Source organism: Vigna angularis, chromosome 8 (genome assembly GCF_016808095.1).
Source record: "Vigna angularis cultivar LongXiaoDou No.4 chromosome 8, ASM1680809v1, whole genome shotgun sequence".
Taxonomy (NCBI): domain Eukaryota; kingdom Viridiplantae; phylum Streptophyta; class Magnoliopsida; order Fabales; family Fabaceae; genus Vigna; species Vigna angularis.
In genome coordinates, this window is record NC_068977.1 from 4,495,905 (window position 1) to 4,511,467 (window position 15,563).

The 15,563-nt window shown below is 33.0% G+C and overlaps 3 protein-coding genes across 4 annotated transcripts; 2 read left to right on the forward strand and 1 right to left on the reverse strand.

Moving 5' to 3' along the window:
- Positions 1–3,604: 3,604 nt before the first annotated feature.
- On the forward strand, positions 3,605–5,075 carry LOC128193572 (uncharacterized). The gene is made up of 2 exons (XM_052867332.1): positions 3,605–4,532; positions 4,613–5,075. The coding sequence occupies exons 1-2, from the start codon at positions 3,606–3,608 to the stop codon at positions 4,916–4,918; spliced, it is 1,233 nt and encodes a 410-aa protein (XP_052723292.1). The 5' UTR covers position 3,605; the 3' UTR covers positions 4,919–5,075.
- Positions 5,076–5,635: 560 nt separating this feature from the next.
- On the reverse strand, positions 5,636–10,704 carry LOC108344553 (uncharacterized). Of its 2 annotated transcripts, XR_008244953.1 has the most exons (3): positions 10,551–10,704; positions 10,343–10,423; positions 5,636–5,907 (listed from the first exon to the last, which is right to left on the reverse strand). XR_008244953.1 is itself a non-coding variant. In XM_017582986.2 (2 exons), exons 1-2 carry the CDS (start codon positions 6,152–6,154, stop codon positions 5,647–5,649), a joined length of 438 nt encoding a protein of 145 aa, XP_017438475.2. In that variant the 5' UTR covers positions 6,155–6,258; the 3' UTR covers positions 5,636–5,646. The 2 variants fall into 2 exon arrangements, 1 of the variants encoding a protein (XP_017438475.2); XM_017582986.2 differs by lacking the exons at positions 10,343–10,423; positions 10,551–10,704 and adding an exon at positions 5,978–6,258.
- A 2,195-nt stretch (positions 10,705–12,899) lies between these two features.
- LOC108344552 (pectate lyase) lies at positions 12,900–14,525 on the forward strand. Its single transcript, XM_017582984.2, has one exon. The coding sequence runs from the start codon at positions 13,037–13,039 to the stop codon at positions 14,354–14,356; it is 1,320 nt and encodes a 439-aa protein (XP_017438473.1). The 5' UTR covers positions 12,900–13,036; the 3' UTR covers positions 14,357–14,525.
- Positions 14,526–15,563: the final 1,038 nt, after the last annotated feature.

The window sequence follows — 15,563 nt, forward strand, 5'->3', positions numbered from 1 at the left end:
ACAATTACACATAAATAACAAAACAAATTCGAAATATATTCCAAATCGTTTATTACTTTTATATAATATCACAAATTAAAAGGATTAAAAGTGAGGAGCCAGGAGTGTATTTTTTCCACTCCTTGTTATTATATTATAAATTTGAGTTTATAAAAGAGAGGATTTATTAAAGAGATTGTAAGACTAGAAAAAATTTATAAAATTCGCATAGTAATGTAAGTGTTTTCTATTTATGATGCTTATTTTAGTAATTGAATTAGATTGTGTACAATTGTCTTTTTATAATTGTGGTATGTAATATGAGAAAAATAGGTAAAAGAAAAAAAAAGGTAGATGATTTTAAGGTGTTAACTAGATCTTATTTCTAAATTGTTTCGAAAAAAAATGTATTTATAACTTTATGAATTATTAGATTAGATTATAATTTTTACAAAGTATTATTGAAATTTAGTTTTCTAGTGGAATTTACAAATAGAAGTTTGTATTAAGAGAAATAAATTTTGCACTTTTGGTGGTGGAATTTACAAATAGAAGTTTGTATTGTAGTATAAAAGTTATGTTTCTCCGTACAATTCAGTTTTGAGTTATATTGATAAAATTTTTATTTTTGTTTCATTAACTGTTAGATTGTGATGATATTTTTAATTCGAGTTCATAAAACATAGTTATTTCATTTTGATTGTTGCATTTTTATTTAGAGGTCTTTTGTCAAAGGAAAACATTTTTATAATTTGAACTAGCGTCACATCTTTTTTTAGTTATTTCAGTAACAATTAAATTTTAACTTTGTTAATAGTTAGATTAAACTCAATTTTATAACATTTTTATGATAGTATTCTTCATTTTAATCATTAGACTTAGATACAGAGGTTTATAATAAAAAATATCATATTTACACTTGGAATAAGATGTGAAATACTATGAATAAATATTAAAATATTTAAATAGTGAAGGATAATGTTATTATTATAAATAAAATATTTAAATAGTGAATGATAAATTTATTAATTTATTATTTCAATAATAAATATTTAAATAATATTTATTTATTTATATATTATTATTTTATTAGTGAGATTTTGATAACCTTTTTTCTATTTTATTTATTGTATTATTTTTATTTTATCAATGAAGTATTTATAATCCACTTTTCTAATTATTAATATTTTATTGATAAAGTGTTTATAACATAATTTTTTTTTGGGTTAAATATGTTTTTAGTCCCTAAACTATGGGCCATTTCTGGTTTTTGTCCCTCTTCCAAAGTAAGGTACACTTTAGTCCTCATCCTTTTCGAAACTTTGGTTTGAGTCCTCCAAAACTAACACCGTCAAAAATATGCTGATGTGTCTAACGTCTCTGTCCACGTGTAATTGGTTTTTTGCTGACGTGTTAAGTCAGCTGGGGATGGAAGTGATTCCTCTTTAATTTGGAACGAAATTGGTACTCAAAATCAGTTGCAATTGGTGTTGGTGTTGCTGTTCTTTGTTTGGGTTTGGTTCGTGGTTCATCTGCGCGTGCATCTTCGTGGTTCATTGAGTTTGCTTGGTGAAAGAAAGGGATTTCTTTGTCGTTCGTTGAGGTGGTTCGTTCAGCAAGGTAATTTTTTAGTTTAAGTTGAACTTGTTTTCTCTGTGATTCGTTGAACAAAAAAAGCAATTGTGTGTGTAATGGGCATTCCGCTGTGCATTGTGAGTCTAATGTGGGAAGTTTTCATTTGACCTTGTAGGAAAAATGGTTTTTGATGTGTGTTTGTATCATATGGGGAAGTTCATGAAGAACAAGGGTCTACAATACGTGGGAGGAGAGATACATGTTATTAGGGGAATCGATCCCGACATGTGGTCATACTTTGAAGCAGTGGGATTTGTTAGAGAATTCAAGTACTCTGGAGAGTTCAAACTTTGGTGGAAGGGTTCCAAACAAAAGGAAATGAACAACCTCAGACCACTGACAGATGACAGAGAAGCCATTTTGTTGGCTAACTATGCAGAGGCAAATAAGGAGGAAGTTGAAATCTATGTTCAACATGGCCAACCCAGTCAGGCAGAGGAAATTAGTTTTCTTACATTTGGTGAGGAGGCAGAGGAAGTAAGAGTACAACAGATGGAGGAAGAGGTTGTTATGGATGAAGAAGATATTGGTGGGGTGGAGGGAAATGTTGAAGTACAAGACCTGGTAGTAGATGACGAAGAGGAAGAGGGGAATGTTGAGGGAGAAATGGTGGAAGAGCAAGTGGAAGAGCAAGAGGAAGAGGGGATTGTTGAGGGGGATAAAGAGCAAGATGAAGAAGAAGAGGAAGAGGGGAATGTTGAGGGGGATGAAGAGCAGGAGGAAGAGGGGAATGTTGATGACAGTGAAGAGGAGAGAATGTTGTTGAGGAGTGAAGACGAAGGGATGGAAAATGTTGATGAAAGTGAAGAGGAGAGAATGGCAAATGGTGATGATTGGTTTGGGATGGACAATGTGTATGTTGAAGAAGAGAGAAGAAATATTAATCCAGTTTTGGATAGGTGGAAGAGAATGAAAAACAAAAATAAAAGTGTTAGGAGCAGATATGGAGAGAGTGAGGGGACATTTGTCATTAACGAAGATGTTGGAAAACATGAGATAAATGAAGATTATGATACAGAAGAGTTGTCCTCAAATGTAGATAGTGATGAGGATGTGAGGGACAATAGAAGCCACTTTCCAACGTATAAAGCAGAAGATATGAATAAGGGATTCAAATTTAGATTGGGTATGGAGTTTAAGTGTTTGAAGGATTTTAAGAGTGCTTTACAGGAGCATAGCGTTTTGAATGGAAAAGAAGTAAGGTTTGTGAAGAATGATTTGAAGAGGGTAAGGGCAGTTTGTAAGAAGGGGTGTGGTTTTGTTATTATGGCTAGCAAGGTAGGAAGCAGGGAAACCTTTAGACTCAAAACTCTAGTTCAGCACAAGTGTGGAAGGGGTTTTGGTGGCAAAAGTGCAAATGTAGAATGGATTGCACAGGTTTTGGTTTCCAGATTTGTCAATGTTGCAAGCATGACAGTGAAACAAATCATAGATGAAATACAAAAGTCATATAGTATTGGAATAACTCATTGGAAGGCTGGAAGAGCTAAGAGAATTGCAATGGATTGTTTAGTGGGTGATGGAGAACGACAATATGCTCGTTTGTATGACTATGTGGCTGAGTTATTAAGAGTCAAGGCTGGGACCTTCAAGGTTAAGGTCAATCAACCCGAACCCACCTTGCAACCAAGGTTTGGGTCATTTTACATGTGTTTGGAGGGCTGTAAGCAGGGGTTTTTAGGTAGTTGCAGACCATTTATTGGTGTAGATGGTTGTCACTTGAAGACAAATTATGGAGGTCAGTTGTTAGTTGCAGTAGGAAGAGACCCTAATGACCAGTATTTCCCACTAGCTTTTGCTGTGGTAGAAACAGAATGCAAAGACACATGGATGTGGTTTTTGAGACACCTGCTTGATGATATTGGAGGAATAGATTGTCAAAGGTGGATCTTTATTTCGGATCAGCAAAAGGTACATTAAAATTTTTAGTTTAGTTAGAAATTTATTTTGATTATGTTATACTTATTAGTGTATTATGGTTGCAGGGATTAATGTCAGTTTTTGATGATATCTTGAATGGAGTGGAACACAGGCTGTGTTTACGCCATTTATACAACAATTACAAGAAAAAATTTGGGGGAGGCTTGCTGATTAGAGACCTTATGATGGGGGCTGCCAAGGCAACATTCTATAAGGAATGGGAGAAAAAAATGGGTGAGTTAAAAAATGTGAATGTTGATGCCTTTAATTGGTTGATGGGTATACCAACTCAAAGTTGGTGTAAGAAAGCTTTTAGTGCTTATCCTAGGTGTGATGTGCTGATCAATAACTTGTCAGAATCATTTAATAGTACTATTTTAATGGCAAGGGACAAACCAATAATTTCAATGATAGAATGGATTAGGTCATACATAATGAGTAGGTTTGCAAGTCTTAGAGAAAAAATTGACTCATATCCTGGTGATGTTATGCCTAAACCGAGGAAAAGGCTGGATATGGAGGTTGAAAAGAGTGGCAATTGGCTTCCGGTATGGGCAGGGGGTTCACAGTTTGAAGTAACTCATGGCTTTACCATGGACAAATTTGTTGTTGATTTAAGTAATCACACATGTACTTGTTACTTGTGGGATTTGGTAGGAATACCATGTAGACATGCAGTTGCTGCCATTCATTACAAATCAGAAAACCCAGAACATTATGTTCATCCTTACTATAAGAAAGATGCCTATAGAACTTGTTATGCACCAATTATAAGTCCTATCAATGGACAACAACTTTGGCCTACATCTGAATCTCCACAACTACTACCTCCCATTTACAAAAGACCTCCTGGGAGGCCAAAAAAATTAAGAAGAAGAGAAGTTGATGAATATGTGAGCCATGGAAAATTGTCAAAGACCAATACTGCTATAAGATGTAGCACTTGCAATGCATATGGACACAATGTAAGGACATGTAAAAAGAGCCAGAAAAGGAAGGTAAATCTTCTTGGTAATGTTATTTACAAGTTCATTTATTTACAACTATTTGTTATTTAACTATCTTACTCCTTTCGTAGGACAAAAGGGGGGCTTCTACATCAACACCTGGATCTGCATCAACAAGGGCTGGATCTGCATCTGCATCAGAAGCTGGAAGGGGGGCATCTGCATCTGCATCACAAGCTGGAAGGGCTGCATCAATTGCTGGAAGGGGGGCATCTGCATCTGCACCACAAGCTGGAAGGAGATCAGCCACAGTTGCAGGGGCTGGGGCTGCATCAGCATCACAAGGTGGAGGATCTGCAACTATGCGTGAAGGGGCAAGAAGAACATCCACAAGATTGGCTGCACAAATTGTAGGGTCTCAAGGAAGTTGTAATTGAAAGATGTAATTTCAGACAAATTGTAGTGGCTGTAGGCTGTCAAGGAAGTTGTAATTAAAGTAGTGGCTGTAGTGGACCACTTTTTTGTCTTGTACTGTCTGTAACCCTTTAAACTATGCTGGGACCACTATTTGAACATCTTCTTTATTAATCAATATGGACCACATTGCTTTGCTTTTACTTATGTTGTAATTCTTTAATCTGCTGTTTGCTAAAGTGTGCTTCATTATGTTCCTGCTAAACTGGTTTAAATATTTGCAGTTTCTGGTATTTTATACAATTTGGTACAAGTTTATGCTTTGAGTCCCTCTGTTGGCTGCTGGAACAACCAACAATTTCGTGCTAGTTTCTGCTTTTAGTCCCTCTACAAATTTCCCATTCTAATCCACCACTTTAGGTGCTAAAGACCAACTCATACACTGATATTTTCATCTCGAAGCTTTTAGCCTCTGCTGGCAGTTAGTACATGTCAAATTTGGTCAAACAAAGTTGCTAAAATCATCACATTAACATTCCAAACTCGTTTCTGCAAAATTGACATTTAAACCCCCAAATTTTAAACACTTTTTCTGATAACTTGCAGAATTTGGTGATTTTAAACACACCTGTTAATATTTCCAAAGTATATAACACAAATGCACATAACACAACCATCAAGGCACAATTGAACTGAACTTCCACAGTTTATTGAATTTAAAACTTCCTTGTACATCCACATCACAACCTATCTAATTACAATTAACCTTCAACACAAACAGAATACAAAACATGGCAGTTAATGCCCATGACAATACAAAAAACACCAACATCATTTTGAAATTTTTTCTCTCTTCCTCTAATTTCTTCTTCAACTTGTCCTTCTTCTTCCTTAGCTCCAACACAACATTTTCAATACACACTTCAACTTCTTCACTCTTCCTTTGTAAGCTTCCTTCCATTTCGAAATCTCCTTCATCAACCCATTCAAAGAAGTTACAGCTTGAATTACTCTGCAAATGAAAATTATAAATCAGCAATGCAATATTCAACACAATAAATAAAGCTTTTATTCTCACTTACTGCCCAATTTCTACATCTATAAAATTGTCTCCCTTTGTTCTTCAATGTAGTTGCCTTCAACAACAACAATCTTTCCCCACAACCACAGTTTTTTGAAGCTAAGTGAGATGATCCACAACTTTGGGACATTCCAGAACCTATGCTCCTTGGTGTGCAACCTCCTCTGTCACCTTTCATTTCCCTTCAAAAGTGATTAACAAAGAAACTCAAGTTCGAAACCAGTACCCTTCAACAAAACCCTACATCCCCAAATCCATCCATCATTTTAAACCAAAACAAAGACAAATGTGAACTTACGTGCCCAACTCCACCAACGCCCAAGAAGGTGATATCCAAGCTTCAACCTTCTTTCCACTTTGTCTTTGCTCGAATCCTTCACACAACACTTTGCAATGAAACTAATAAACCAAACTTCACCAACGCTGGATTAACTTTGCATTTTAGCTGTTTAAACACGTGGAAAGAGACGTTGAACACGTGGAAAGAGACGTTAGACACATCAGCATATTTTTGACGGTGTTAGTTTTGGAGGACTCAAACCAAAGTTTCGAAAAGGATGAGGACTAAAGTGTACCTTACTTTGGAAGAGGGACGAAAACCAGAAATGGCCCATAGTTTAGGGACTAAAAACATATTTAACCCTTTTTTATTATTATTATTTTTTTATTTTGTCATTAGAGTGTTTTTAATCTTATAATATTTATTTATTTATTATTATTATTTTATTAGTGAGGTGTTTATAAACTTATTTTTATTTATGTATTATTATTATTATTATTATTATTACTTTTATTAGTGAAATGTTTATAAGTTTGTTTTCAGTGATTGACATTGAGTTAAATTTGAATTTCTTACTATAGCCGTTTCTTATTTCTATGTTTTCTTAACGAAAGTAAAAACTAAAAGTATCAATGGTTGCAGGAAGATGGAACACATGAGGCTGTTCCAGGAAGTGATTTTGTGATTTATTTGTGTAAGCATTTTATATTTGTCCAACACTTTATTAGCATTCTTTTGCTGCAGGATGTGAAGAATAAAGCAGAAGCATACATGTTGAAGGAGTTGTCTGTTAAAATGACAAGAGAAAGCTACAAAGTAATTTATTCTTTGCTGTTCATCACTGTATATATTTTTTGAAAAATCATAGTAAATCCGTATATGTTACAGTAATAACTTATGGTGATTGTAAAAGGAAACTCTCTAATGGGCTTTGCCTCTATCATTTCCTTACAATTTTCTGCGACCATATAATTTGAAGGGTCTTTGTGATTAGTTAAAAGGTGAAGGACTGGACAGAACAGTTATTGTTCTTTGTTTGATTTTGAAAGAGGTAATGGAACTACATGAAAAGGATGAAGAACCACACAAAAATAAATAAGTTTATTACATAGTAAACTAAAGATCAACATTTGTCTAATGGACAATGTAGAAAACAGTCCGAATGCTCTACCTACTTTGGTGTTCAATCACTATACTAACTATTAGAATGTTGATTGAAGTCCAATTCAATTTCATGCTTGTGAACTTATTCAGTAGCTATTTCGATTTGAAAGCTTATGCTTCCTCTGCACTTAATAAAATTACCCTTTCTGCATATGAATGCTCAGGATTCATGGAGAATGCACTTATTTATTTCTATTGAATTTGAATTATGATACATTTGTAGGGCAGAGTTTTATGTTTTCTTGTTATTGGATGTTTAATAAAAGACTATTAATTTAATTGGCAGCATATAAAGCTTTTAAATATGCTCAAACAGATGGAAAACATATCAGAAACAATTAAATCAAAGACTGCAAGCGTTAGACGGATATAAAATAGTGAGAAACAATTTTATTGAAAAGAAATACACTGAAAAGAAATCAACCATCACTAAAATACACATCCATCTACACATCCATCTCCTTAAAAGATATAATCAAAACATAACTAACAAATAAAGCTTAGAACTACTTGAGAAACTACCTAAAGCTACGGAATTTCTCCTAACTCCATTAACCACCCTTCTCTAGTTACCACGTCACATCCTAGAGGAGGGAGAAGGGTTATTTTGAAGCATACACAAGTATCTTTGGGCCTCTTTCAGCTCCCTCATGGCACAGTGAAGACGATCCTCTTCCAACAACTGTCGAGCACGAAGTGTATGGCTTTTTGCCATATTCGCATAATTCACCTTTTCTTCTTCACTCATGGCTTTCAAGCTCTTATTTTTTGGTTCCATAATGTAATCACTCTATTTTGAATAAATGTTTCTCTTTTTCAATTTTGATTTTGAATTTAAACATAAAAAGAGCATAATCATATTATTTGCATGATTGACAAAATGTCATTCAATTCTAATTTTGAATTTGAACATAAAAATAGCATGGACATATTATTTGCATGACTGACAAATTTTTTATTATTGAAGTTATTTATTTTATTATTAATTAATGAATATAATTTGATAAACATAATTATAAATATTATCTTATAGATATAACTATAAATATTATGAAGTTTTTTAAAGTGATATATATATATATATATATATATATATATATATATATATATATATATAAATTGATCAAAGAAGATAAGATTTGGCCTAATAAATTATATGTATGATAAAAAATGTAAAAAACAAAATACATAAAAAAAAGTTATCTAAACAAATTCGTATTATGTAGATTACAAATATAAATCTATATTTTCAAGAAAACTGAAAATTACTCATTTGTAATATTATAAGAACATAAATATATATTAAAAAGATAAGTTATGTATCCCAATTGTTATAGATAATAATAATAATTATATGCTTGATTTCATTTTTATTTGTCTGTGTTAAGTTGCTGCACCTTATTTTGTTTTTATTTACTTTGGATTATTGAAACAAAAATTATATCAGACCTATAGTAACTTAAGATTTTTATCACTGTAACTAATATTTAACTAATTGATAGCAATATTTTAAATAATTAAAAATAAAAAACATACCACTGATTGTAATTTTTTTTATCTTTAGTTTTAAGAGTTGGGGTTCGCTAATAAGCTATTATTTTTTTAATTTCAGTTAAAAATTAAGTTGAATTAAATTTATTATTATATTTTTGAAATTAAATAAATTTTTAGGATTTTTTTTTTCTGAATTAAGAAAAACAAATCTAAGGTATAGTTTAAAAGTTTGAATCAACTAAAATTCAAACACAGTGTAGCGCCATTTTTTTCTAATTTTATTTTATTCACAAAAATTACATAAATAGATGATTTATCTTTTTTTCTTAGTATATTAATTGATAACTTTAAGAATTGCATCGAAATTATATTCTTTCCAGTAAAATAGTTTAAAAAGGTAATAGTAATTAATTAAGAACAATATTAGTAAACTAAATAATTAAGAATTTGTGAATAAATTACAATAAAATTTTAAAAAATATATATTCGCATAGCGCACCAGCTCGCACAGCGAATTACTAAGACAATGAGCACCCTCTACAGGGTCTCACTATGCGAGACAAATCGCATAGCGATACTGCATAATCTACAGAACGCAAATTCTGCAGAACGCGAATTCTGCAGAATCACACACTCACACTAATCCTTACCATTTCTAGGACTCTTGGCTAACTTCTAAGGCTTCTAATTCAAGCTGTGTACCTAATTGAACCTTTCTAGCTGATTACAATACTTTATTAACATGGTTCTAAGGTGAACAATACTCAGATTGAACTTAAAACTCCAATTTCATTAACCCAAGAACCCAATTTCAATTCTACCACATTGAACATGATTTTACTCAGTTTTAGGCTTCTAACCAGTTCCATTGACTCATCTAAACTAACCCAACTGCCCAATTGGTCACCGGAGAGGAACCCAATGTCTGAAAGCATCAAACTCACCTTGACGCCAGCACATATGACTAGTCACAACTGACTGGATCAGACCAGGACTGCTCTATGATCAGGGATGTGCCAACTCAGGTTTTTAAGGTTCCTCTATCCTACCAACAAAGTGCCCTCAACAAGTCACAAATGATCCCTCTAAACTGTTTCAACACTGTAAACTCATCCTAGACCTTTGTTACTCAGAATCACTATGTCACTTCCCCTAAATTGACCTAGACTACTACCAATTTACTCAAAACAACGCATACTTACCTTACCTTCCATATAACCCTCCTTTGACAGAACCCAAACCTTAAACATATCAAATTTGAAATATCACTCAGTCCAACCAAAACCACAGTCACCAATTTTCATCATACAGAGTTTATACATAAAATCTCAAAAACACAATTTCAACTCAAACAGCATGGTCACACAAGGTTCAACACATTTACACATTTCATACAAATAGACTTTAAGAAAACCTAGCTCCCCTTACCTTGAAGTTGAGCAATATAGCCAACTAGAATGCCCTAACCGTGCCTTCACAGAGAGAACCCAAACAGTGCCCTACAACTACCTAAATGGTGATGAAAACAACTCTTAGAGCTAGAATAGGCAGAGAATAAAAAAGGAGCACCACTAGTTGCATGCAACCAGTAAAGTTGCATGCCCTAGGTTCAAGAAGAGTGGAGAAATTGACTTACCCGTCCAAATAGAAATATAATCGGATAGAAGGGAAGCTCTCAACTTCGTGAGCGAAAGAACACCACCTAGTTGAAAATGCAACGGTGGAAAGTGGTGGAAAAGTAGAGAGAAGTCAGAGCAAGAAGAGGAAAATGAAACTGAGTTTAGAGAGAGAAAGAGTAACTGGATGAAGAACTCAGAGTTGGAAACTGAGGCCTCTTCTGAGGTCCTAGTGCCCTTAGCTTCTTGGGTCAGGCTGTAGGGCCCAATAGCATTTCATTTTCAGGCTCTTACAAAAAATTAAATTATACTCCTAATTATCTTTTAAAACTTAAATTCATATTATTATTTTTTGTTAAAAAAATTTCGGGTGAAAGAATGGTCCTAAATATATATATATATATATATATATATATATATATATATATATATATATATAAATTGTTTTAGCACTTATAAAATCTAAATATTGTAATTTAGTTTGATAATAATTCGAATAAGAGAATAATATATTTAAACTAACAATGAAAAATAATTATCAAAATTAAATTATTACATTATTAACTATTGAATATACTAGGGTTAAATATGTTTTTAGTCCCTAAACTATTGGCCGTTTCTGGTTTTCGTCCCTCTTTCAAAGTAAGGTACGATTTGGTCCTCAATCTTTAAAAAACGTTCGTTTTAGTCCTCAAAATTTTGTTTTTAGTCCTCGTTTTAGTCCTCAAAACGTTCGTTTTTTCGACTAAAACGAACGTTTTTTAAAGATTGAGGACCAAATCGTACCTTACTTTGAAAGAGGGACGAAAACCAGAAACGGCCAATAGTTTAGGGACTAAAAACATATTTAACCCAATATACTAATTTGATAAGAAAGTGAATGTCACAACTAAATTAATATATTTTCTATATATATTAAGGGTAAAAAACATTATTTTTTATATAGGTAGGTGATTAATTTTATAAAATACAAAAAGCTAATTTAATCCTTTGTATTTGGTATGTGGCATTTGCGAATATAATACCCAAATCAAATAAAAAAGATGGAGATTATATACCTTCTCAATTATTGGTACTCCAATTATTTCTTTTTTAATAACGGTTCAAATCCCTTTTATACGAGAGTTTATTCCTTTTTATATTTTCCTTCTCTCTTTCTATGTTTCTATTATTTTTGCACGCTTTTCTGTTTATTTTTTTTTATGATAGGATGCATATTTATATATACATATAATAATTTTGTTTTAGTTGTAAATTAATTGATGATGGATAAAATAGGAAAATAAATCGTCTTGATTGTAATATATTTAAAAAAAAGTTAAATAATATATAAGACATTGATTATATTTATGGTTAAAATTTGTCAATTTTTTGGATCATATATTTATTTTAAAAATAAATTAACGCAATAAATTAAGTATAATACCAAAATATTATTTCTAATTATCATTATGAATATTGTTTAATATTAATTCAAATTATTATCATATTAAAAAATCATATCTTTATCCAAAAATCAATATTTTAAAAATATTTTTTAGTGTCGAATATAAAAAACAAGAAGGAATAAAGATATGAACAACGATATTGAATTCTTGAACTAAATTAAAGTTTGAAAATTATATATATATATATATATATATATATATATATATATATTAAGAAAATTTATTTATTTATTTTTTCTTTATCTATCATTAATTATTAATTTTTTTATATTTTTGTTTTTTATTTTTATTGGGTGTTGAGACAAATATATATTAAAAAGATAATATATATTAAAAAGACAAGTTATGTATCCCAATTGTTATAAATAATTATAATTATATGCTCGATTCCATTTTTATTTGTCTGTGTTAAGCTGCTGCACCTTATTTTGTTTTTATTTACTTTGGATTATTGAAACAAAAAATATATTAGACATATAGTAACTTAAAATTTCTATCACTAGTAATTACTATTTAAATTTAATCAATTAATATTATTTATATAATCTGAAAACAACCATTGAAATTAAATAATAATAATAATAAATAATAATAATAGTAATAAAAACAAGAATTGTTTTTATTTTCTTATAAAATAAAAGTTCTGTAGATATAGTTTAATGTTTTATTGCTGATAACAATCTATCAAATTAATTTAGTATAAAAGTGATGAAAAATAAGAAAGAATGTTTTTTTTTTGTTTTTCAAATATAAAAATAGCATAGTTTTGTGGGTGAGACTTAACAGAACTATTGGCATGCCACATTTTTTGTTCCTAAAGTTGGAATCATACGCACCATTGAAGGGTGACCGTTGTCTTATTAAGAAGTTGTGTGCTATAAAAGGGATGAACTCATGAACCAATATGCCACAAGCCAAACACTTATCTCTTCTCTACTCTAACTGGCACAGGCTTGCCAAGGTCTTTGTTGGGTTCTTTGAGATCTCCCAAGACCTTGGACAACCTTGTCACACAAAACCAGAAAAAGGAAAAACATCAACAGAGGAAAACAATAAACATGAGAGGAAGTAGTGCAAAGGTTGTCTTCACCCTGTTGGTCACTCTGGCCATCATCATCCCATGCCTTGAGGCTGGCATTGCTAAATACGACGACTTTCTGAAAGCTCAAGCTGAAGAAGCCCACGAAATCGCTCTCGAGTCCTATGTGCCAACTCCTGAATTGGTCACCGGTGAGCTCAATTACCACGTTCATCGTGCCTTGAAAAACAGAACAAGGAGGGGACTGAATGAGGCCAAGAACCCTATTGGAGGGCGCTGTGACAGCAGCAACCCCATTGACAATTGCTGGAGGTGCAACAAAGACTGGGCCAACGACAGGTATCGGTTGGCCAGATGCGGAAAAGGGTTCGGAAGACGCGCAGTGGGTGGGCTCGGTGGACCCATTTACGTTGTCACCGATAACTCCGACGAGGACATGGTCAACCCTAAGCCAGGAACCCTCCGATATGCCGTCACCCAAAAGGGTCCACTTTGGATCATCTTCCAACGCAGCATGATCATCACTCTGAAGCAGGAGCTTCTCATTTCCTCCGACAAGACCATCGACGGTCGTGGTGCCAACGTTCAGATCAAGGACGGTGGTGGCCTCACCATACAGTTCGCGAACAACGTCATCATCCACGGAATTCGCGTTAAGAACATTGTGCCTAAGGAGGGTGGCATGATCAGGGACTCCTACGACCACGTTGGACTGAGAACGAGGAGTGATGGTGATGCCATCTCCCTATTCGGAGCCTCCAACGTGTGGATCGATCATGTATCTCTCTCTAACTCTGCCGATGGACTGATCGATGTGATCCAAGGCTCCACAGCCATCACCATCTCCAACTGCCACATGACGAGACACAACGATGTGATGTTGTTCGGTGCGACTGACTCGTACACGGAGGACAAGATCATGCAGATAACAGTGGCATTCAACCATTTCGGGCAGGGACTGATCCAGAGGATGCCAAGGTGCAGATGGGGATTCTTCCACGTTCTTAACAACGATTACACTCACTGGATGATGTACGCCATTGGTGGAAGCGCAGGGCCTACTATTCTTAGCCAAGGAAACCGTTTCATTGCTCCCAACAACGACGCTGCAAAGGAGATCACACACAGAGATTATGCTACACCGGACGTCTGGAAGAACTGGCAGTGGCAATCCGACATGGACCTTCTCATGAACGGTGCCACTTTCAACACTTCCGGTGCTCCCATCAAGATTACACACAAGAAGGGTCTCATCATGAAGCCAAGAGATGGCAGTCATGTCAGCAGACTCACACGCCATGCTGGCGCTCTCAACTGCTTTGTTGGTTTGCCTTGCTAGGAATATATATTTATATCTATACATCTATAGATATACATACATGTGTATGTATATGCGTACGTGTGTGTGCTCAGTTTTTCTTTGTTATGCTTACTGAGACATCACACAAGATGTATGGTTTGTGCGGTTTTTGTTGGAGGATGAGTAGACTTGAGTCTGAGTAGCATTACATTGATTCTTTACATGATTCTTTATATTGATTCTTTATATTTTTTTATGCTGTCCTATATCGAAGCAGTTAAAATACACTTATGTCGGTAATTTAAAATACTTTTTCATATATTTGAAAACATACACAGCAGATAAATAAGTCAGACAAAATCAAAGGAGAACACAATTTCTATGTTGACTTGAAGTTACCCACCAGGCGTTTATTAATATTTTAAACAAACGTTGGCCCATTTGAGTAGTACTTGAAGGGTAATTAAATCTAAAGTAACGGATAAATACACTTTTATATTTATTTAACATATAAGATTAACATTATTATATATAAAAGAATAAATTTTTATAATATTTTTAAGAAAAAAAAAATAGAAAATAAGAAAATATAATGTTAAATAAATGTACAAAGTTTATGTATATTAAAGTATAATTTTTCGTAAATCACTTGCAATGAGGTTTCGTTTGCTCTGTACGTGTTTTGGTTTCCCATTTTCCATTTTGGAATTTGAAGATTGTGATTTCGTTCGTCGAATACTGTGAGGTGGAAGAAGTTGTGTATGTCTCATGAAATCCTAAGTTATTATGTGGATTGTTTTTTGCAGTTTGTGATTTTGTTTGTGTTTTTGGTGTTCGTTTGTTATGGTTTTCTTGTTTTAAATTTTAGGATTAAGGGTTGTTCGGAAGTAGGTGCACAGTGGAGGGTGTTTGAACGTGAAGGAACGTTCAAATACTGGAAAAAAAAGAAGGGTTGCTTGATTTTAGTTAAAGGGTTAAGTATATATAAGTAGGAAGGGTGGAAATCGTCTTCATCGCTGGGTATAGCACAATTTCTTTACATAAATTATCTTTCATTTTCTCATTATTTCATCTTATATGTGTATGATAATTATTTGAATAAATACTTTTCACATGAATTTACAATCTTTTTTTGTGTGACTATTGATTCATCAAACTAAATATATATACATACATGGATACATGATTTTGATTTCTTTCCTTATGATTCTGATAGTATATAATTTTAGAATCATGAAGAGAATTA

Coding starts and splice junctions, on each gene's coding strand:
- LOC108344553 (XM_017582986.2), bottom strand. CDS start 6,154: ATGAAAGGTGACAGAGGAGGTTGCACACCAAGGAGCATAGGTTCTGGA. Junction 5,908..5,977: donor ATAGATGTAGAAATTGGGCA/GTAAGTGAGAAT, acceptor TTTCATTTGCAG/AGTAATTCAAGCTGTAACTT.
- LOC128193572 (XM_052867332.1), top strand. CDS start 3,606: ATGTCAGTTTTTGATGATATCTTGAATGGAGTGGAACACAGGCTGTGT. Junction 4,533..4,612: donor AAAAGAGCCAGAAAAGGAAG/GTAAATCTTCTT, acceptor CTCCTTTCGTAG/GACAAAAGGGGGGCTTCTAC.
- LOC108344552 (XM_017582984.2), top strand. CDS start 13,037: ATGAGAGGAAGTAGTGCAAAGGTTGTCTTCACCCTGTTGGTCACTCTG.